This window comes from Lutra lutra, chromosome 4 (assembly GCF_902655055.1).
Source record: "Lutra lutra chromosome 4, mLutLut1.2, whole genome shotgun sequence".
NCBI lineage: Eukaryota > Metazoa > Chordata > Mammalia > Carnivora > Mustelidae > Lutra > Lutra lutra.
The window spans coordinates 78,986,633-79,010,136 of NC_062281.1; the positions used below are offsets into that span (position 1 = coordinate 78,986,633).

Consider the following 23,504-nt stretch of genomic DNA (forward strand, 5'->3'; position numbering starts at 1 on the left):
TCATATGACTGTGCAGGTTTCCTAAATTATCTGGGTTTTCAGTTCCCCTTCTGTAAAATGATTACCTGCTTCTATAGGGTTTATTGTGAACATGAAATAATACATATATAAAGTATTTAACAGTGCTTGGCACATAGTAATATTCAAAGAAGCTTTTGTCACTGAATTAATATATGATCATCTGCTTTTGCCTTTTTGCTCATTCAGATCATCATAGTTGTTTATTTCTTAAAGAACTTTAATTGAGATATTCATCTTATTTGATTAGAGCATAGTGTAATTATGAGAAAGGTCATAGTTTCATCCCATGAATGTTATTTAGCTTTTTCTTCTTCCATAGCTTGTATCTCTGACTCCAGTCTCACCAAAGACATCTGTGTAAAAAAGGAGAGTGGTGAAGTTAATGCAAATCTATCTATTGCTTCTACTTGGAAAACAGTTTAAAACTTACATCACATTGCTGATGTGTTAGAAGAATCAACTTTATACATGATAGCATTTTGTAAGTCTAAGGACTCCTAGAAGTGTGATTCTCTATCTTCCTTTCTAATTAATCCTAGGTAATGGATCAGAAAGTCCATGGAGACATGGGTAGACGAAAAATGTCTATGGTAGTTGTAAGATATAAGTCTACAATCCCTTAATCAAAACCTTTAGAGTCTGATATATTTGAGAATTCCTCAATTTTCAGATTTTATTAAGATAATGTGATACATATATCATATATCCTAAGCAGATCTGGGTGTTCCCATTAATCAGACATTAACATTTCTATAGTGAAATGTAGAAATAAATCCCATGAAGTGGGATATATACAACATAGATGACTTTACATATGTTGAGATTAGGTGTTGCTGGCAAATGAGTTTATTGAAAATCTGTAAGAAATCTTGATTTTCTTTTTAAAGATCTTATTTAATTATTTGACACAGAGAGAGAGGGCACGGACATGCACAGGCAGGAGGAGTGGGAGAGGGAGGAGCCTGTTGTGGGGCTTGATCCCAGGACTTTGAGATCAAGACCTGAGCTGAAGGTAGGTGCTTAACTGACTGAGCCACCCAGGGGCCCCATGAAATCTTGATTTTCAAAGGGTTTGATTTTTGGATTTGCAGATTGGGGATTGAAGACCCCATTTCCTCACTGAGATGTCATTCCTGTAGAAATTCCTGATTACTAGTAAATTTAGTCAATGTTAGTTTTCTTATCTAGCAACTATATTATTTCACTGTTTCTGGTTACCTCCAAGTGAAAAGAACTTGTAGAATTTTAAAATCAGAAGGAATCTTTAAGCAGTAAATCATTAAAGTCCTTCATAATAACCTGTTTCATAACTGCTATTGAACTTAAGTTTTTATTTATGAGATGCTGGGTGAAATTAAAATGATAGATATGTTTATTACCAGAAGAAAAGTTAATACATTTTTATTCTCCACAGCCAAGTCTGATGTCTCAGTTTTAAATGGAAAAATTACATGATCGGAAGCCTTTATTCAATTTTATATTTAAGAAATTTGGTACTATAAGTTTCCATGCTTATTTCTTCCTTTGGGGTGCATAATGAGGGACATTCTCTGGGGCTTTCTATTTTCCTAGGATATGCTGTGTTTCACTGATTCATAGGCTGCCTAGTTTTCATATTTTAACGTTGGAGAAAGTGGAATGAATTACACATATATTGTCAACCAGATGGTTCTTGGAATGTAGTCTCACAGGCAGAATATCAAACCCAGCATCAGCATTTTCAGTGTGTCAGTGACTTAGAAGAAACTCTGAAAAACATTAGTGGAGTGCTTGTGTTTTTTTTGTTGTTGTTTTTTTTTTTTTAGTGCTTGCTCTTTGAACCTCAAGGAACCAAATGGTTGAAGAGCAGTGGGGGTGAAAAACAACTAGCTCTACACACTACAAAGCCAGCTAAGAGCTAATTTAGCTCTTTGATGGATTCTTTTATGAAATGCTGCATTATTCGTGTTTTTGACACAACCTTTGGTGGGATAAAAACATATTATTGTGGGGCACCTGGGTGGCTCAGTGGGTTAAGCCTCTGCCTTCAGCTCAGGTCATGATCTCAGGGTCCTGGGATCGAGCCCCGCATCGGGCTCTCTGCTCAGCGGTGAGCCTGCTTCTCCCTCTCTCTGCCTGCCTCTCTGCCTACTTGTGATCTCTCTCTCTCTCTGTCAAATAAATGAATAAAATCTTTTAAAAAAACAAAACAAAACACATATTATTGAATCTGAGCCAGTAAGTTATTCATAAGTGTTAAAGACTCTAAATGTGACATAGTTTTAGAAACAACTTAGCCAATTTATTTTGCTTATATTTTTCTTTTATATATGTAAAAGGTGATACATGATAAAAATTTCAACTCTAAGAGTTAAAAAACTAAAAAACAGTGATAATACTATGCCATAGTTTAATATTTTTTCTTTATTAGTGGCATAGAGACTAACGATGTGTCTAAATATAGTACAGTGAGTATTTGACAATAAAATATGACTAAGTGACTATTGTTTTTTTTAATTTTTTTTTAAAGATTTTTATTTATGTATTTGACAGACAGAGATCACAAGTAGGCAGAGAGGCAGGCAGAGAGAGAGGAGGAAGCAAGCTCCCTGCTTGTAGGGCTCGATCCCAGGACCCTGAGACCATGACCTGAGCCGAAGACAGAGGCTTTAACCCACTGAGCCAACCAGGCGCCCCTAAGTGACTGTATTGTATGAAATATGATAAATTGGAATATTTGGCCATAGGTATAGGTGATGCTGTTGCTTCTTATTTCATTCCTTTTTATTATTATTTTTTTAAAGATTTTATTTATTTATTTGACAGAGATCACAAGTAGACGGAGAGGAAGGCAGAGAGAGAGAGAGAGAGAGAGGGAAGCAGGCTTCTTGCTGAGCAGAGAGCCCGATGTGGGACTCGATCCCAGGACCCTGAGATCATGACCTGAGCCGAAGGCAGCGGCTTAACCCACTGAGCCACCCAGGCGCCCCTCATTCCTTTTTAAACTTTAGGTGGTTTATATAATTCTTCTAGGAGCCTTTGTTCCATCTTCATCATCAACGTGCAAGCCTTTGATTCTAGATGGCAGTGGACAGGCCTGTGAGCTTAACATCTTAATTCTGAGTTTTCTCTCAGAATTTGCTTTTTCCTACTTTGTAAGAATCAGGTAGACAGCAGTGTTTTTGTGATAGACTGGGAAGATACAGAGAGACCTCAAGAGAATTCTAATACAGATATGTTCTTTCCCACTCTCCTTGTGTGTGAGTGAATACTAGAGGTGCTGCAACATCTTCTGACCTCCATTCCCACTTTCTCAGGGTTGGCTCCTTAATCAGATAGGTGTTCTCTATGGAAACTTGGGATGTGTTATGCCACCATAGTAGGAAATCCAATTCAGATTTCTAATTGGGACACGTAATACTGTATGTAAAATGAACTTTAACAAAGCAGTACTTAATAAGTGCTGATCATAACCCAGTAAATGGATTTTATATTTAATGAGTTATTTGGAAAACACTACCTCTCCCTTTCTCACTTTTATAAATACACTATTACCACATGAATAAGTGAGCCATAGTGAGTTGTGGATAGGAAAACATAAATTTAAATCTCTAGTTAGTCTTTGCTTTGTCAGCTGGGAAGTTCAATATACAATTATTTTGTTTTATAGGCTGGAGCATTGGATCTACTGAAGGAGCTTAAGAATATTCCCATGACCCTGGAATTACTACAGGTAGGTGCTAATCTGTTTCATGACTTGAATAGATAATTGCCATAAAATACCAAAACATTTTTAATACCATTAACTTTTTTGTATTGTCCTATTACAGTGTTCTGGGCTTTTTTAAAGATGGCAACATAAATCAATAATCTACTAAATTACCACTATAGAAAAATGTTGCCTTCCTCAAAAAGAATAAAACCTGAATTCTCCCAAGTTTGAAATCTCACTGTGAAAGGAAATAAAGTTGGATTCTTGGCCCTGATTTGATCTCCCTAAATCTCACTTTCTTGATCTGTTATTGATAGCTGCTGCCAGCATGTAGCTAGCCTCTGGGGTACCTTTTAGTTGTCAGTCTTTATTTCTCCCCCTCTTCTGCCCTAATCAGTCTACCTTTTGTCTCTTTAGATTTACCTATTCCAGAGATTTCATATAAATGAAGCCATAAATTATCTGACCTTTTGGTTCTGGCTCCCTTTTTTTTTTTTTTTTTTTTTTTTTTTAAGTTTTTTTACTTTTTTATTTTAAATTTTAAGTGAACTTAAATGTGGGCCTTGAACTCATGACTCCCAAGATCAGGAGTCACATGCTCTATCACCTGAGTCAGTGAGGCGCCTGTCTGGCTGCTTTTACTTAGCATAATCCTCAAGTTTCATCTGTGTTCTAGCATGTATTGGTACTTTATTCCTTTTTCTGGCTGAATAATACTCCATTGTATGGATATACTACATTTTATTTATCCATTTGTCAGTTGACGGGCATTTGGGTTATTTATCCTTTTTTGGTTGTTATGACTCTTGCTTTGCACATTCATATATAGGTTTGTGTGTTTCTGTTTCTCTTGGGTAGAGATCTGAAAGAGTGGAAACGATGAGTCATAAGGTAACTTTGTGTTGAATATTTTGAGGACCTGCCAGACTGCTTTCCCAAGTGACTGTACAATTTTGCATTCCCAACAGCAAGTAAATGAAGGTTCTAGTTTATCCACATTCTTGTCAACACTTGTTATTATCTTTGATTATACCCATCTTACTGGGTGTGAAGTGATATCTCATTGTGGTATTGATTTCCATTTTCCTAATGACTAATTATGTTGAACATCTTTTCATGTACTTCTTAACCATTCATGTGTTTTCTTTGGAGAAATGTCATTTCAGAGCTTTTGCCTATTTTTAAGTTGGATAGTTTTTTTTTTTTTAAGATTTTATTTATTTATTTGACAGACAAAGATCACAAGTAGGCAGAGAGGCAGACAGAGAGGAGGAAACAGGCTCCCTGCTGAGCAGAGAGCCGGATGTGGGGCTTGATCCCAAGACCCTGAGATCATGACCTGAGCCGAAGGCAGAAGCTTTAATCCGCTGAGCCACCCAGGTGCTCCGATAGTTTTTTTTTTTTTAATTAACTAATTTGTGATCGTTCTTTATACATTCTAGATACAAGTCCCTTAATCACATAAAGGATTTGCAAATATTACCTCCTATTTTGTGGGTTATTTTTACTTTCTTAGTGATGTTCTTTGAAGCACAAAAATTTAAAATTCTGTGGTAGTCTGATTTGTCTGTTTTCTTTGGTTGCTTGTGCTTTAGATGTCAAATCTCAAATAGTTACTTAACTCAGGGTTACAAAAATTTATTCCTTTGTTTAGGGGGGACTCTTTCATTTAGTTCTCTGATTCATTTTGAGTTAATTTTCATGTGTATAAAGAAGTCCAATTTCATTCTTTTACATATGGATATCTACTTGTTTACTTTTTTAATATTCTTCTGTCTAATGAATTATCTTGACATCCTTATTGAAAATGACAAAAAATGGAGGAGTTTATTTCTGGATTCTTAAGTCTGTTCCATTAATTTGCATGTCTCTCTTTATATAGGACCACGTTGTCTTGATTATTGTAGTTTTTTAATAAGATTTGAATTTGGTAATTGTGAGTCCTTCAAGTTTATTCTTCAAGATTGTTTTGGCTAAGAGGGGCACCTGGGTGGCTCAGTGGGTTAAGCCGCTGCCTTCGGCTCAGGTCATGATCCCAGGTCCTGGGTTCAAGCCCCGCATCGGGCTTTCTGCTCAGCAGGGAGCCTGCTTCCTCCTCTCTCTCTGCCTGCCTCTCTGCCTACTTGTGATTTCTCTCTGTCAAATAAATAAATAAAATCTTTAAAAAAAAAAAAGATTGTTTTGGCTATTCTGTGTCCTTTGTATTTCTGTGTGAACTTTAGAATAAACTTATCAGTTTCTAAAAGTCTTTTTTTTTTTTAAGATTTTATTTTTTTTATTTGACAGAGAGAGAGATCACGAGTAGGCCAAGAGGCAGGCAGAGAGAGGAGGGAAGCAGGCTCCCTGCTGAGCAGAGAGCCTGATGTAGGGCTCCATCCCAGGACCCTGAGATCATGACCTGAGCCAAAGGCAGACGCTTAACCCACTGAGCCACCCAGGCGCCCCAGCTTATCAGTTTCTACACAAAAGGCAGCTTGGGATTTTAATAGGGATTGCATTGAATCTGTAGTTGGATTTTATTAGTATTGCAGTCTAAACATTTAAGCCTTATGATCCATGAATATGGGATACCTTTCTATTTATTTTGGTCTTTAATTTCTTTCAACAGTGTTTTTAGTAGCTTTATATTTTTTTCCTTTAAGATTTAGTGGCTGTCGGCACACCTGGGTGGCTCAGTGGGTTAAAGCCTCTGCCTTCAGCTCAGGTCATGATCCCAGGGTTCTGGGATTGAGCCCCACATCGGACTCTCTGATCAGCAGGGAGCCTGCTTCCCCCTCTCTCTGCCTGCCTCTCTGCCTACTTGTGATCTCTGTCTGTCAAATAAATAAATAAAATCTTAAAAAAGATTTAATGGCTTTCTTAAATCATCTTGGCAAAAACTCATGAGTGATCATAAAGATGATTCTTCTTCTAGAACATACAAGTCTGCTTAGTTCCTGTGATGCTGACAGTGTTTCTTAATCTCACTGCTCATTCCTTTCTGCCTTACCGCAAATGTGCAGCTGATTCCCTAAGTCTGCTTAATGCCTTCCCCATCTTTCCAAGGGAGTGTCTTTCTTTTTTAAAATTTTTTTTTTTATTTTTAAGATTTTGTTTATTTATTTGACAGAGAGAGAGTGAGTGTGCACAAGCAGGGAAAGTGGCAGGCAGATGCAGAGGGAGAGGTAGAACCAGGCTCCCTGCTGAACAGAGAGTCTGACATGGGGCTCCATTCTAGGACCCTGGGATCAGAACCTTGGGATCATGACCTGAGCCCAAGGTAGACACTTAGCTTGGGCCACACAGGTACCGACCAAGGTAGCATCTTTCTAATTGCAGAATTGGTGTTCTGTAGAAATCAGATGGCCAGACATGGGCAAAGCATACATTTTCTCTGTCTAGAATTTCACAATGTATAATTGATCTCAAAAGCCTTCATTGGGGGGGAGGAGTCAAGATGGCGGAGAAGTAGCAGGCTGAGACTACTTCGGGTAGCGGGAGATCAGCTAAATAGCTTATCTAAAGATTGCAAACACCTACAAATCCAACGGGAGATTGAAGAGAAGAAGAACAGCAATTCCAGAAACAGAAAATCAACCACTTTCTGCAAGATAGGACTGGCGGAGAAGTGAATCCAAAGCGACGGGAAGATAGACCGCGGGGGGAGGGGCCGGCTCCCAGCGAGCGGCGGAGCAACGGAGCAAAATCAGGACTTTTAAAAGTCTGTTCCGCTGAGGGACATCGCTCCAGAGGCTTAACTGGAAGCCCAGGCGGGGTCAGCGCGGCCTCAGGTCCCGCAGGGTCGCAGAAGGATCGGGGGTGTCTGAGTGTCACAGAGCTTACCGGTATTAGAACGGGGAAGCCGGCTGCAGAGACAGAGCCGAGGAGTGACTCTCAGCTCGGGGTTGCCTTGAACCGGTCGCAGGGTCGGTCAGCTCGGAGCGTGGCTGGAGGCCAGGGTGGCGGGAGTTATTGGGCGCTGTTCTCTGAGGGCGCACTGAGGAGTGGGGCCCCGGGCTCTCGGCTCCTCCGGGCTGGAGACCGGGAGGCCGCCATCTTCATTCCCGTCCTCCGGAACTCTACGGAAAGCGCTCAGGGAACAAAAGCTTCTGAAAGCGAACCCGAGCGGATTACTCAGCGCGGCCCCGGGTAAGGGCGGTGCAACTCCGCCTGGGGCAAAGACGCTTGAGAATCACTACAACAGGCCCCTCCCCCAGAAGATCAACGGGAAACCCAGCCAGGACCAAGTTCACCTACCAAGGAGAGCGGCGGAATTCCAGAGGAGAAGAAAGCAAAGCACGGAACTCATGGCTTTCTCCCCATGATTTTTTAGCCTTGCAGTTAATTTAATTTTTTTTTCTTTTTCAATTTTTTTTTCTTTTTCTCTTCTTCTGCTGAATTTTTTTTTAACTTTTACCGTTTTCTTTTTTTAACGTTTTTTAAATAGTTTAATATATATATTTTTTTCCTCTTTTTATATTTTTTCTTTATCGGCTTTCTTTTTTTTAATAGTTTCTTTTTTTTTTTTTCTTTCTTTCTGAACCTCTTTTTATCCCCTTTCTCCCCCCTCACAATTCGGGATCTCTTCTGATTTGGCTAAAGCATATTTTCCTGGGGTTGTTGCCACCCTTTTAGTATTTTACTTGCTCCTTCATGAACTCTTATCTGGACAAAATGACAAGGCGGAAAAATTCACAACAAAAAAAAGAACAAGAGGCAGTACCAAAGGCGAGGGACCTAATCAATACAGACATTGGTAATATGTCAGATATAGAGTTCAGAATGACGATTCTCAAGGTTCTAGCCGGGCTTGAAAAAGGCATGGAAGATATTAAAGCAACCCTCTCGGGAGATATAAAAGCCCTTTCTGGAGAAATAAGAGAACTAAAATCTAACCAAGTTGAAATCAAAAAAGCTATTAATGAGGTGCAATAAAAAATGGAGGCTCTCACTGCTAGGATAAATGAGGCAGAAGAAAGAATTAGCGATATTGAAGACCAAATGACAGAGAATAAAGAAGCTGAGCAAAAGAGGGACAAACAGCTACTGGACCACGAGGGGAGAATTCGAGAGATAAGTGACACCATAAGACGAAACAACATTAGAATAATTGGGATTCCAGAAGAAGAGGAAACAGAGAGGGGAGCAGAAGGTATATTGGAGAGAATTATTGGAGAGAATTTCCCCAATATGGCAAAGGGAACAAGCATCAAAATCCAGGAGGTTCAGAGAACCCCCCTCAAAATCAATAAGAATAGGTCCACACCCCGTCACCTAATAGTAAAATTGACAAGTTTTAGTGACAAAGAAAAGATTCTGAAAGCAGCCCGGGAAAAGAAGTCTGTAACGTACAATAGTAAAAATATTAGATTGGCAGCAGACTTATCTACAGAGACCTGGCAGGCCAGAAAGAGCTGGCATGATATATTCAGAGTACTAAATGAGAAAAACATGCAGCCAAGAATACTATATCCAGCTAGGCTATCATTGAAAATAGAAGGAGAGATTAAAAGCTTCCAGGACAAACAAAAACTGAAAGAATTTGCAAATACCGAACCAGCTCTACAGGAAATATTGAAAGGGGTCCTCTAAGCAAAGAGAGACCCTCAAAGTAGTAGATCAGAAAGAAACAGAGACAATATACAATAACAGTCACCTTACAGGCAATACAATGGCACTAAATTCATATCTCTCAATACTTACCCTGAATGTTAATGGGCTAAATGCCCCAATCAAAAGACACAGGGTATCAGAATGGATAAAAAAACAAAAACCATCTATATGTTGCCTACAAGAAACTCATCTTAAACCCGAAGACACCTCCAGGTTTAAAGTGAGGGGGTGGAAAAGAATTTACCATGCTAATGGACATCAGAAGAAAGCAGGAGTGGCAATCCTTATATCAGATCAATTAGATTTTAAGCCAAAGACTATAATAAGAGATGAGGAAGGACACTATATCATACTCAAAGGAACTGTCCAACAAGAAGATCTAACAATTTTAAATATCTATGCCCCTAACGTGGGAGCAGCCAACTATATAAACCAATTAATAACAAAATCAAAGAAACACATCGACAAGAATACAATAATAGTAGGGGATTTTAACACTCCCCTCACTGAAATGGACAGATCATCCAAGCAAAAGATCAACAAGGAAATCAAGGCCTTAAATGACACACTGGACCAGATGGACATCACAGATCTATTCAGAACATTTCATCCCAAAGCAACAGAATACACATTCTTCTCTAGTGCACATGGAACATTCTCCAGAATAGATCACATTCTTGGTCCTAAATCAAGTCTCAACCGGTATCAAAAGATTGGGATCATTCCCTGCATATTTTCAGACCACAATGCTCTAAAGCTAGAACTCAATCACAAGAGGAAATTTGGAAAGAACCCAAATACATGGAGACTAAACAGCATCCTTCTAAAGAATGAATGGGTCAACCAGGAAATTAAAGAAGAATTGAAAAAATTTATGGAAACAAATGATAATGAAAACACAACGGTTCAGAATTTGTGGGACACAACAAAGGCAGTCCTGAGAGGAAAATATATAGCGGTACAAGCCTTTCTCAAGAAACAAGAAAGATCTCAGGTACACAACCTAACCCTACACCTCAAGGAGCTGGAGAAAGAACAAGAAAGAAACCCTAAACCCAGCAGGAGAAGAGAAATCATAAAGATCAGAGCAGAAATCAATGAAATAGAAACCAAAAAAACAATAGAACAAATCAACGAAACTAGGAGCTGGTTCTTTGAAAGAATTAATAAGATTGATAAACCCCTGGCCAGACTTATCAAAAAGAAAAGAGAAAGGACCCAAATAAATAAAATCATGAATGAAAGAGGAGAGATCACAACAAACACCAAAGAAATACAGACAATTATAAGAACATACTATGAGCAACTCTACGCCAACAAATTTGGCAATCTGGAAGAAATGGATGCATTCCTAGAGACATATAAACTACCACAACTGAACCAGGAAGAAATAGAAAGCCTCAACAGACCCATAACCAGTAAGGAGATTGAAACAGTCATCAAAAATCTCCAAACAAACAAAAGCCCAGGGCCAGACGGCTTCCCGGGGGAATTCTCCCAAACATTTAAAGAAGAACTAATTCCTATTCTCCTGAAACTGTTCCAAAAAATAGAAATAGAAGGAAAACTTCCAAACTCATTTTATGAGGCCAGCATCACCTTGATCCCAAAACCAGACAAGGATCCCAACAAAAAAGAGAACTACAGACCAATATCCTTGATGAACACAGATGCAAAAATTCTCGCCAAAATACTAGCCAATAGGATTCAACAGTACATTAAAAGGATTATTCACCACGACCAAGTGGGATTTATTCCAGGGCTGCAAGGCTGGTTCAACATCCGCAAATCAATCAATGTGATACAACACATTAATAAAAGAAAGAACAAGAACCATATGATACTCTCCATAGATGCTGAAAAAGCATTTGACAAAGTACAGCATCCCTTCCTGATCAGAACTCTTCAAAGTGTAGGGATAGACGGCACATACCTCAATATTATCAAAGCCATCTATGAAAAACCCACCGCAAATATCATTCTCAATGGAGAAAAACTGAAAGCTTTTCCGCTAAGGTCAGGAACACGGCAGGGATGTCCGTTATCACCACTGCTATTCAACATAGTACTAGAAGTCCTAGCCTCAGCAATCAGACAACAAAAGGAAATTAAAGGCATCCAAATCGGCAAAGAAGAAGTCAAACTATCACTCTTCGCAGATGATATGATACTCTATGTGGAAAACCCAAAAGACTCCACTCCAAAACTGCTAGAACTTGTACAGGAATTCAGTAAAGTGTCAGGATATAAAATCAATGCACAGAAATCAGTTATATTTCTCTACACCAACAACAAGACAGAAGAAAGAGAAATTAAGGAGTCCATCCCATTTACAATTGCACCCAAACTATAAGATACCTAGGAATAAACCTAACCAAAGAGACTAAGAATCTATACTCAGAAAACTATAAAGGACTCATGAAAGAAATTGAGGAAGACACAAAGAAATGGAAAAATGTTCCATGCTCCTGGATTGGAAGAATAAATATTGTGAAAATGTCTATGCTACCTAAAGCAATCTACACATTTAATGCAATTCCTATCAAAGTACCATCCATTTTTTTCAAAGAAATGGAACAAATAATCCTAAAATTTATATGGAACCAGAAAAGACCTCGAATAGCCAAAGGAATATTGAAAAAGAAAGCCAAAGTTGGTGGCATCACAATTCCGGACTTCAAGCTCTATTACAAAGCTGTCATCACCAAGACCGCATGGTACTGGCACAAAAACAGACACATAGATCAATGGAACAGAATAGAGAGCCCAGAAATGGACCCTCAACTCTATGGTCAACTCATCTTCGACAAAGCAGGAAAGAATGTCCACTGGAAAAAAGACGGCCTCTTCAATAAATGGTGTTGGGAAAATTGGACAGCCACATGCAGAAAAATGAAATTGGATCATTTCCTTACACCACACACGAAAATAGACTCAAAATGGATGAAGGATATCAGTGTGAGAAAGGAATCCATCAAAATCCTCGAGGAGAACACAGGCAGCAACCTCTTCGACGTCAGCTGCAGCAACATCTTCCTAGGAACATCACCAAAGGCAAGGGAAGCAAGGGCAAAAATGAACTTTTGGGATTTCATCAAGATCAAAAGCTTTTGCACAGCAAAGGAAACAGTGAACAAAACCAAAAGACAACTGACAGAATGGGAGAAGATATTTGCAAATGACATATCAGATAAAGGGCTAGTGTCCAAAATCTATAAAGAACTTAGCAAACTCAACACCCAAAGAACAAATAATCCAATCAAGAAATGGGCAGAGGACATGAACAGACATTTCTGCAAAGAAGACATCCAGATGGCCAACAGACACCTGAAAAAGTGCTCCATATCACTTGGCATCAGGGAAATACAAATCAAAACCACAATGAGATATCACCTCACACCAGTCAGAATGGCTAAAATGAACAAGTCAGGAAATGACAGATGCTGGCGAGGATGCGGAGAAAGGGGAACCCTCCTACACTGTTGGTGGGAATGCAAGCTGGTGCAACCACTCTGGAAAACAGCATGGAGGTTCCTCAAAATGTTGAAAATAGAACTACCCTATGACCCAGCAATTGCACTGCTGGGTATTTACCCTAAAGATACAAACGTAGTGATCCGAAGGGGCACATGCACCCGAATGTTTATAGCAGCAATGTCTACAATAGCCAAACTATGGAAAGAACCTAGATGTCCATCTACAGACGAATGGATAAAGAAGAAGTGGTATATATACACAATGGAATACTATGCAGCCATCAAAAGAAATGAAATCTTGCCATTTGCGACGATGTGGATGGAATTAGAGGGTATCATGCTTAGCGAAATAAGTCAATCGGAGAAAGACAACTATCATATGATCTCCCTGATATGAGGGAGAGGAGATGCAACATGGGGGGTTGAGGGGGTAGGAGAAGAGTAATTGAAACAAGATGGGATTGGGAGGGAGATAAACCATAAGTGACTCTTAATCTCACAAAACAAACTGAGGGTTGATGGGGGGAGGGGGTTGGGAGAGGGGGTGGGGTTATGGACATTGGGGAGGGTATGTGCTATGGTGAGTGTTGTGAAGTGTGTAAACCTGGCGATTCGCAGACCTGTACCCCTGGGGATAAAAATATATGTTTATAAAGCTGTAAAAAAAAAAAAAAAAAAAAAAAAGAAAGAAAGGATGAATACCCAAGTTTTGTAGCAACATGGACGGGACTGGAAGAGATTATGCTGAGTGAAATAAGTCAAGCAGAGAGAGTCAATTAAAAAAAAAAAAAAACCTTCATTAGTTTTGGAGTCACAAGCATTGTAACTATAGTTCTTTTTTGTTTGTTTGCATTATTTATTTAATAATTTTAAAGATTTTATTTATTTATTTGAGAGAAAGAGAGCTCATGCACAAGTAGGGGAGGGGCAGAGAGAGAGTGAGAAGCAGACTTTGCTGAGCAGGGAACCTGATGCAGGGCTCAATCCCTGGACCCGAGCCAGAGGCAGATGCTTAACCAACGACAGCCACCCAGGCACCTCAGCTCTACAATCTTAATGTTATTTGAGCACACAACATTTTTTTTATAGGCCACCTGTTACATCCTGTAAATTATAGTACACTGGTATTAGGAAAAATCCAGAATCCAGAGAATTCTTAGAGGTACATCTAGAATTGGTTATCAAAGTAATACAGCTTAATAATCCTGTTCTCTGTCTGGTTTCTTCTACTGTTCCCCAGATACCCTCTTTAAAATGGAGGGAAAACCTACCCAGATCTTTGTCAGTCTACCTTAGCAGTCTCATTTCTTACTATTTTTTGACTAGATGATCTCTTCCTTAAATAAGCATGTTTGTTACAGATGCTTAGTCTCCGTATGGGTTTTCATGGGGTTTAAGCAGGAAATTATTGACTCCTTAGTGATGAAAACATCCTGTGACAATTAAAAAGAAATCACGCACAGCACACGATTTGTTCATGCTCTCCTTATATCTTTGCTTGCCTCTCCTTCCTAAAATCCCATTTTCTTTGCCAGTCTATATCAACTGCAAGCTTCAGAACTGTGTTAGTAACTCAGATGATTTCCCTGACTCATTCCAAAAGTAGGTTTTTGTCTAGGTTGGTGGGTTGGGTTGTGGGGTGGTAGTGAGGAAGAGCTGTGAATGGGTGCTGGAGAAGGAGTGCTGAAGGCATCAGGATAAGAAGCCAGACCTGACACTTCGTATGGTGGCTGTAAGTGCAAGCCTGGCTTCTAAGCAGTTAGCTTCATCCAGTAGGACAGCTCTGGGTCCACACAATTGTAGGCTATGCCATGTAGCCCAGGCACTTGCTTCTGGAAAATTTTCTGTATCCAAGTGTTAGAAAAGTTCTAAAAAGTTTTAAAGTTCTTAAAGTATTTTCTTCTCTAAAAAAAGTTCTGAGAGCATTTTGTTAAAGCAGTAAACCTCTTTCTTTGGGGGAAAACCCTCCCAAAACATTAAGCACAAAACATTTTTGGATTTTAGAATTGCAGAGTCCCCTTTATCTTTCTACTATGAAACCTTATCTGCATTGCGTAGCCTTCCATAGGTATAACATAGGCCATTCCAGCCAAACACATACTCTAAATTCTTGAACCAATTTCTGTCTTGAATCTCTTTGTTGAGAAGACTGAATAATTTAGCAGGAAACCATAAGTACCCATTTATTATTCTGTCTTAAAGTTTATAGCAGGGATTCCCACCCCCCCTTTTTTTGCCACTAACAATTCCTTTTGTTGTTTTTTTCTTCTATTGACTGTATGTTTTGAAAGATTGTCTACTAACAACTTGAACTTACTAAATAATTTACCATTTTCTATTTATCATTCTTAATTGGCCTGTCATAGCTTTTGTGTTCTTTGAGTACAATTTGAAAGCCATTGGTGTGCAGGAGAGAGCATGGACTTTGGGGGTGGGCAGACCTGCATTAAAATCCCAGCTTTACCAATTAGTAATATTGCTGGACAAGTAGGGATAATGATCTCAACTTCATAGGGTTGTTAGGAAGATTAGTGAATATATGGATGCTCCCAGCATAATCCTGGGCATAAGAATAATAAATAACAATAATATTACCACATGATGTATTATTGTATTCTGTGACTCCCATTTTAATTTCTGTGATTATTTGCTAGTTTGGGCAAAAAAATGCTTTTAAACCTCTATCGATGGTAATATTTGGGTATTCTCATTGAAGTCTCAGCAGGTGATTTATGGAGTAATCTATGTTGAAGAATATATAGAAACAAAGAAGTGCATATATTAGTCATGATTGCTTCAGGATGGCCTACAAATAAATACAAACATTTTATGTTTTATTCTTTGAGAGTTATGGAAAGACTGATTTCATTTTACTGGTTAACTAGCCTTATTACAGTAGCAACTTATATGCTTATAACAGATCTCTATGGTAATAACCTCAATGAGTCCAGTATTTGATCTAAAGACGCATGTATCTTAATTCTATTGTATATAAGAATATATATATATATATATAATATACAAGAATATATTAATATAGCATTAAAGAATTTAAATAACACGTTTTTTCTCACAGGAAAATGGGAAAGAAGAAAATGAAACACTAAAGTGTCTGAAATAAAATGGCTTATACAATTTTTTTTGTCATTGCCTTGCAGTCCACAAGAATTGGAATGTCAGTAAATGCTATTCGCAAGCAGAGTACAGATGAAGAAGTTACATCTTTAGCAAAGTCTCTCATCAAATCCTGGAAAAAGTTATTAGGTATAATTGATCTTCCCTTATATATATTTATGATCTGGCTTACTCAAACACTTGGTATTTGTATTTTTTTCTGTTTACAAATATAAATGTATTGAAATCAATGCCTTATATTAAAAGAGAGTGGCATTAGTCTGACATCCCTGAGGGTTTTGCTTTTTTAAGTTAGTCAAAATTAGCTTTTTTTGTCTTTTAATACTTAGAACTGGACTTCTCTTTAAGAGGAAAATTTCTGCCCGTGAGAAAGTTGTCATACTTTTTAAAAAGGTTTTCGAAATAATTTTTTTTTTTTAAGATTTTATTTATTTGTTTGACAGAGAGCGACAGAGTGAGAGAGGGAACACAGGCAGGGGGAGTGGGACAGGGAGAAGTAGGCTTCCCGCTAAGCAAGGAGCCCGATGCAGGGCTCCCTCCCAGACTCTGGGATCATGACCTGAGCTGAAGGCAGATGCTTAACAACTGAGTCACCCAAGTGCTCCTTGAAATAATTTTCTAACTTACAGAAAGTTTACAAGAATAATAAAATAATAAAAAAAAAAAATAATAAAAATAACTCACATGTATCTTTTTCTAGATTTTTAATATTTGCCATTTTTGTTCTGTCATATTTCTTCCCTTTCTCCGTATATATATATATTCAAACGCACAAATTACTTTTGCTGAACCATTTGAGAATAGTTTCATCTATCGTGCTTTACCCTTCAGCACTTAAGTGTCTGTATCCTTGGAACAAGTTTATTTTCTTATGTAATAATATAGGAAATTCAAGAAATTTAACATCAGTATAGTACTATAATCTACAGGGCAGGTTCCCGTTTTGTCAGGTGTCCCACTGATGTTCTCTAACTTTTTTTTTCCTTTGAGAACAAGTCTAGGATCACTAGTCTTCTGCTCTGGAATAGTTCTTAAGCCTTCTTATGTTATTTATAACATTGACAATTTGAAGAATATAAGCACTCATCTTTGTTTTTATTTATTTATTTATTTATTTTTCATCAGTGTTTTTAATAGCAGCTTAAAATAATTATGATTTGGACTTTTGCTGTTATTTTCTCATGATTAGATCAGATTGTGCATCTGTAGTTGGATGTGAGGTTATCACATCTAGAGGCATTGATGTTGTTAATTTTGATAACCCAGTCAAGGCATACACTATCATTTATCATTTTCCTTCTTATATCTGATAGGCATTTTATGAAAGACATTTTAAGATCCTTAAACTATCTTGCTTCTCTTCGGTCTTCTCCCCACCCCCCCATTTAGTATCAACCAGTTCTTGCCCAAACTGTTCTTTATAGTGTTAGTTGCAAAATTCTGATTTTCTAACTCTTCTGCTTCTTCAATATTTATAAATAAACATTCTACTACTACAAGAAAGAGCCCTCCTTTTACTTGCCTGTTATTTTCCTATTAGTGGATTCCTATTTTATAGCATGGATTATAATTCATTACTGTTATTACTATTTTGATGTTTATATTATCCCAAGTTTGACTAATGGGCACCCATTCAAACTGGCTCTTGTGTCCGTTTGACAAACTCCTTAAGTTTTATCTTTTTTTATATTCTGGAACCAAAAAGTGTGTTGGGTTCATCTGTCTTCCCTGCCCCAGCATGGAATCAAGCAGGTATTAGCCTTACATGGAGGAAAAATAGAAAAAGTTGAAACTTTTAAAATTTCAAGGGCAATAGTAGTAATAACAAAAAAAAATCTATTACTTCCAAGAGCTTAGAAACTAAGAACTAAAAATTGTAAAGCCTCTAAAATTTAAAGAGTTTAGTCTTAAGAAAATTAAATATGATATATGTTCCTGTATTGGATTCTGGACCAGAAAGGAAAAATTGCTATAAAGACCTTTTTGTAAGGTCTGTAGGTAAGTAAGCAGTATTGTATCATTGTTAAATTTACTTATTATTTACTGTGGTTATATAAATGAATTTTTTTCTTGAGGAATACATAGTGAAGTATTTTGGGATTAAGGAGCAGGGTGTCTGCTATGGATTTTCAAATGGTTCAAAAGAAATATGTGTGCACACAATAGTGTGCGTGTTTGTGTACTTATAGCACACATGTATGTGTATAGTAGGGGGCAGTGATGAATGAATAAGGAAATGAGTATACCAAACATTAACACTTAGGGAATCTGAGTGAAGTTTTTTTTTTTTTAGATTTATTTATTATTTATTTTAGAGAGAGAGTGTGCAGTGGGGAGGGGCAGAGGGAGAAGAGAGAGAAACCTCAGCTGACTCCATGCTGAGCACAGAGCCCGACATAGGTCGCAGTACCAGGGCTCTGAGATCACTATCTGAGCCAAAACCAAGAGTCTGGATGGTTAACCGACTGTGCCACTCAGGTGCGCCTGGGTAGTTTTTTGCGTCATTCTAAAACATTGGTGCAAGCGTCAGATTATTTCAAAATAAAAAACTTAAAAAAAAACCTAGTCTTTAAAGACAAACTGAAACTTTATGTTTGTAATTCATTTAAATTTTAAATCTTATTCCATATTCTGAAGTAATTAGAATTTGCCATAGAAAGTTGACTGAGAACCATATACATGTTTTTTATTTCTGGAAAGATGGTTTACATTTTGTGGGACATTGTAGTTACGTTCATTTAATCTTAAATTTAAAGAAGTTCTACTCTTTTATACTTATTGGAGGTATCTGATCTCATTAGAAGTTTTCCTTTAAAAACTTTTTTTTTAATATTGAAAGATTTCCATGTTCATTAAATATGGAGAATTGGAGGAGGAAAAGAAATCATTAAGTCTGTCTTTAAATACAACCATCAGTTAATATCTTGTTGCATTTCTTGCCCATTTTTCTCCTTGTGTATGGATTTTGCTTCAACTATAATTATACTGTATGTATATTTACTTATATTGCCTTTTTTAATGAAAAAAACTTTATATTTTTATATCATCATTAACTCACTTTTATTGGCTTCAGAATAATGCACTGGGTGATTATGCCTTAATTTAATCACTTGCCTTAATTTAATCACTTGCCTTAATTTAATCACTTAGATATGTTTTTCTTAACTTTATAGCTATTATAAATAATGTCTTGATGAACATCTTTCTGCCTAAAACTTTTTCTATAGATTACTAGATAGATTTCCAGAAGATTTACTACTACTGCTACACTGCAGCATAGTTTGAATACTTAACATATGGATATATTTAACCCTCCCAGGAGCCCAGTGTACTAGGTGTCAATATATTTCCCATTTTCTAAAGAGGAATGGAGATAAAGAGAGATTAAGCATCTTGTGCACAGTTGGATTGGTGGTGAGGTGTAGTCTGCAGATAGTCTCAGTCCAGAGCTGGACTCCTTCTCTCTGGGTGTGCTCTGTTGCTCATGACACTATATTTAGATAGTAGGAATGCTTTTAAGGCTGTTTACATCTCTTACTGCTCTGCTTCCTCAAAGGATTTCACCAGTTCACACCGTGAGAGCTGTGTGTGGGATCCGTATGATTGGATTGTTAGGTAGTATTGCATTTTGGAGTATTTTCTAGTCCTTGTTACATTCTTTAATGTCATTAGTAATCTTTGTTTTCTACCAGCTTTAGTCTTTGGAAATGAATTGTAGAGAATAAAAAGGGGCAATAAAATTAGTAAGTGAAAACTTACACAATATTATAGGGGACTGGAACTGTATTTTGGATTTGGTAACCCTAACGTTTACAAGATGAGTTCTTAGAATTGTGATTTAGACCATTCTCTATCAATTAGCCTCATCTAGATTAGCATATTAGAGTCATCTGGGGAACTTTTAAAGATTTTGATGCTCATGCTTCACTGCCAGAGATTTGGATTGAATGGATCAGGATAGGAGCTTGAGCTTTAGGTTATGCTTAAAAGTTACCTAGGTGGTCCTGAACTAAACTAAAACTAACTAAACTAAACTAACTAAACAGTTGAATATCTGTATGCTCTTTTATATGCTGTACAGAGGGATATGCAGAAGTAAAGTATTTATGTAGCTCTTATTACGTAGGGATCAAAATGTAGATAGATAAGTGGGATAATTTATGCAGTAGATCCAAACGTTTTCTGAACCCAGCTTCAGAAGTCGGTTCTGGTTGATTTAAACATGTATGTTTCTTTTCATTGTTAAAAAATTGCATTGGCCCAATCTGTTTTACACCTCTTTATCTCTTAAAGCTTGTGGACTATATTACTTTACAGATTATTTAAGATAGAGGAGGTGTTAGGTAGGCTTTACTAATCCTGAAGTCTTTTCTATGAAAATGTTCTTTGTTTACCATCCCAGAAATACTTATATACATTTTGGTACTACCTCAAATTTTTTGACTTCATGAAAAATTGTTAAAATTATATTGCTATATATGCTTTGCACTTTTCATTTTTAAAATGACAGTACTGATATTATTTCTGTATTCTTTCCTTTGTTCTGTATATTTTTCTCCGTTTCATTGATTTATTTATTTACTAGTTTTAAAAGATTTTATTTTTAAGTATATTTTTTGCCATTTTAGGTTCCCGTTGGCATATGAATTTGTGCTTCCCACTAAATGAGGGAGTTTATTTGGGAATGCTAAGCATGCACTGTGAAAAATAACCAAGTACATATGCTAGTAGAAGAGCTTGCATAAACTTCATTTACTTTTGAAATTTTAGGATTTTTGTTGTTGTTGTTGTTGCATCAATGGCTTGATAATGTGAAGTAGTTCCATTTTATAATTTTTTAAACAAATGTTAACAACTGAGGGATTTCCTAATTTTCAGATGGACCATCAACAGATAAAGACCCTGAAGAAAAGAAAAAAGAGACTGCAATTACATCACAGAATAGCCCTGAAGCAAGAGAAGAAAGGTATGCACTTTATGGAAATTCATTTCTGTTTGAAGTCATAGTTGTATTTGACTGTCACTTCCTCCGTGGTCTTATTTATGGTCTCATGTCTGTACTCCTCTTCCTATTTTCTAATCAAACAGAAAGTCAATTATCATATGGTTTCACTTACTTGTGGAGCATAAGGAATAACATGGAGGACATTAGGAAAAGGAAAGGAAAAGTCAATTGGGGTAAATCAGAGGGGAAGATGCAGCATGAGAAACTGTGGACTCTGAGAAACAAACTGAGGGTTTTGAAGGGGAGGTGGGTAGGGGAATGGATGAGCCTGGTGATGGGTATTAAAGAGGACATGTATTGCATGGAGCACTGGATGTGGTGAATAAACAATCGTAGAACGCTGAAAAAATAAAATAAAAAAAAACCCCACAAAAACAGAATTAGTAAATGCGTATAGCCAGATAGAATATTCTAAGGTTTCTTACAAGATTTTCATCGGAATTTAAGAGACTTAGAAGATACAAAATAAATAAGGAGAAATTACTTACACTGTATTCAGTAAACTTAATTGAATGGAATCCTTGGGATAGCACTAATAGAATTGATAATGAAGGTATTAAGGTATTAATTAAGGATTCAAGTGATTACTGACTTTACCACATTTCTTTTTTAGTTTTGTTTTGTTCTTTTTTTGTGGGGGGAGGGCCTGGATTTGTTTCTCTTTTTATGCGAATTTCTTCCCTCTCAATTTAGCTGTCTGTCATAACTTAAAATGTGAAGTTCAGTAATGAAGGGTTCCAATTATTCCTCAGCTTTCATGAGGCCTTTGCATTTATTCTTTTCCTGTCACATATAATGAATGAACTGTGTAGTATCTAGCATGTTGATGTTGTAGATAATATGCCTAATAGGTTACATACAGTTTCTTTGTTTTTGGGAAGCTTGTGTTTTAACACTTGACTCGGATGTAGAGCAGTAGTTCTTAAAGTGTAGTCCCAGGAATAGCAGGGAACCTGCAACTTGTTAGCAAAGCAAATTGTTGGGCTTCACCCCGGAACTACTGAATATGGAATTGTGGTGATGGGGCCCAGAAATGTTTTTAACAAGCTTTTCAAGTGATTCGGATGGATTAAAGTTTTAGGCTACCCATTTTAACTTAATTTATGTCTTAGTATTTTCCCCAAAGTGATAATGTACCCCTCATTGGTTCAGTAACAGTAATTAATATTCCATACACTGTTGTCTTATGCATTAGAACTAACTAAACTTGATAATAAAAGAGGTAAGCTAAAGGGTGAACATCCTTTGTTATAAAATTTATTCAGTGTTTTCTGACTTGAGATAGTTTTAGACTTTTAGAAAATTGTAAGAACAGAACAAAGAACTCCCAGTTGCCACTGTGTGTGTATATGCATACACATATGTGTGTGTACATACTCAGTCACATGAATAATTTTATTTTGAACTAAATGAGAGTCCTTTATATCCCTAGATACATCAGTGTGTATTTACTGAGAACAAGGACTCTTTCTCACATCTAGCACAATATAGATACCAAAATCCAGAAGTTAGGATTAATAAAGTGCTTTTTTCCTAATCTGTAGGGCATATTTATATGTTAGCGGTTTTCCCAATAAAGCATTTTATTGCAGAGGAAAAGATTTTTCCATAATATCATCCAGGATCACATTCTGCATTTAGCTGTCATCTCTGGTTTACTTTAATCTGGAGTACTTCTTCAGTCTGTCACTGTTTATCATGACCATAATATTTTTGAAAAGTATAGGCTATAATTTACAAAATTTTTAACAGATCTTTCAGTTGTATTATATTCAAAGTTGCTGACTTCATGTCTTGGATATAAAACATAAAAGTGTATGCAGCTATTTTAAATAGATATTGGAGAAGGCATGAGTTCCTAGTACATTTTTGTCTGTTTTATGGAATTGAAATTTAGGGAGAGAGCCTATTGACAAACACATTGAAGTATCACATATGAAGTCTGACAAAGTGGTTGGTGTTTATCTATACACATGCATGCTTACTCACACTCTTTCGGAGAAGACAAGGCTTCAGGAAGGAGGTGATTAAACGTAAAAGGTATACAGAAGGACTGTTCTGCCCACCGGGATCAGTTTGTGCATTTTGATAGTGGGTTATGTGGAGAAAGAGGAGGCGGGATCTCTTTGGAGGAATGCAGCAAGTTACTCTGTGGCTGGTGATTGGTGTCTTTGGAAAGGTTTGTGGCAAATATCTTCAGTGTGATAAACATTAATTACAACCCCACAGAAAATATTTTGGTGAGACTCTTAAGAAGTTAGAAGCAATTGAAATGATTAGGTTGACTGGAAAACTGTTAAACTGTCCTGATTGTGTTGATGTTTCTAGGGAGGAATTAAAGAGACATTTTCATATTCTTTTTTAAAAAATTTTTTTTTAATTTTTTTATAAACATACAATGTATTATTAGCCCCCGGGGAGACATTTTCATATTCTTAAAATTCATTTTTTTACTACACATTTTTTAATCCAGAAGGGAGTGTTTTAAATAGAAACTTCATTGGTTATCTAATTGGAATAGGGTTTTTCAAGCATTGTTTTTTCCCCTCTAGTCTTGGTTGAGAGCTTCGTATTCTCTGGTATC

The 23,504-nt window shown here is 36.9% G+C and overlaps 1 protein-coding gene across 5 annotated transcripts in view; it reads left to right on the forward strand.

Annotated features, from left to right (window-relative positions):
- Window positions 1-23,504, forward strand: part of TCEA1 (transcription elongation factor A1) — an 80,185-nt gene that overhangs the window by 7,017 nt on the left and 49,664 nt on the right. For all 5 annotated transcript variants that reach the window (XM_047725879.1, XM_047725878.1, XM_047725881.1 and 2 more), the window contains exons 2-4: window positions 3,671-3,733; window positions 15,939-16,044; window positions 20,794-20,881. In XM_047725879.1, coding sequence (XP_047581835.1) covers window positions 3,671-3,733; window positions 15,939-16,044; window positions 20,794-20,881 — 257 coding nt within the window. The remainder of the gene's footprint in view (window positions 1-3,670; window positions 3,734-15,938; window positions 16,045-20,793; window positions 20,882-23,504) is intronic.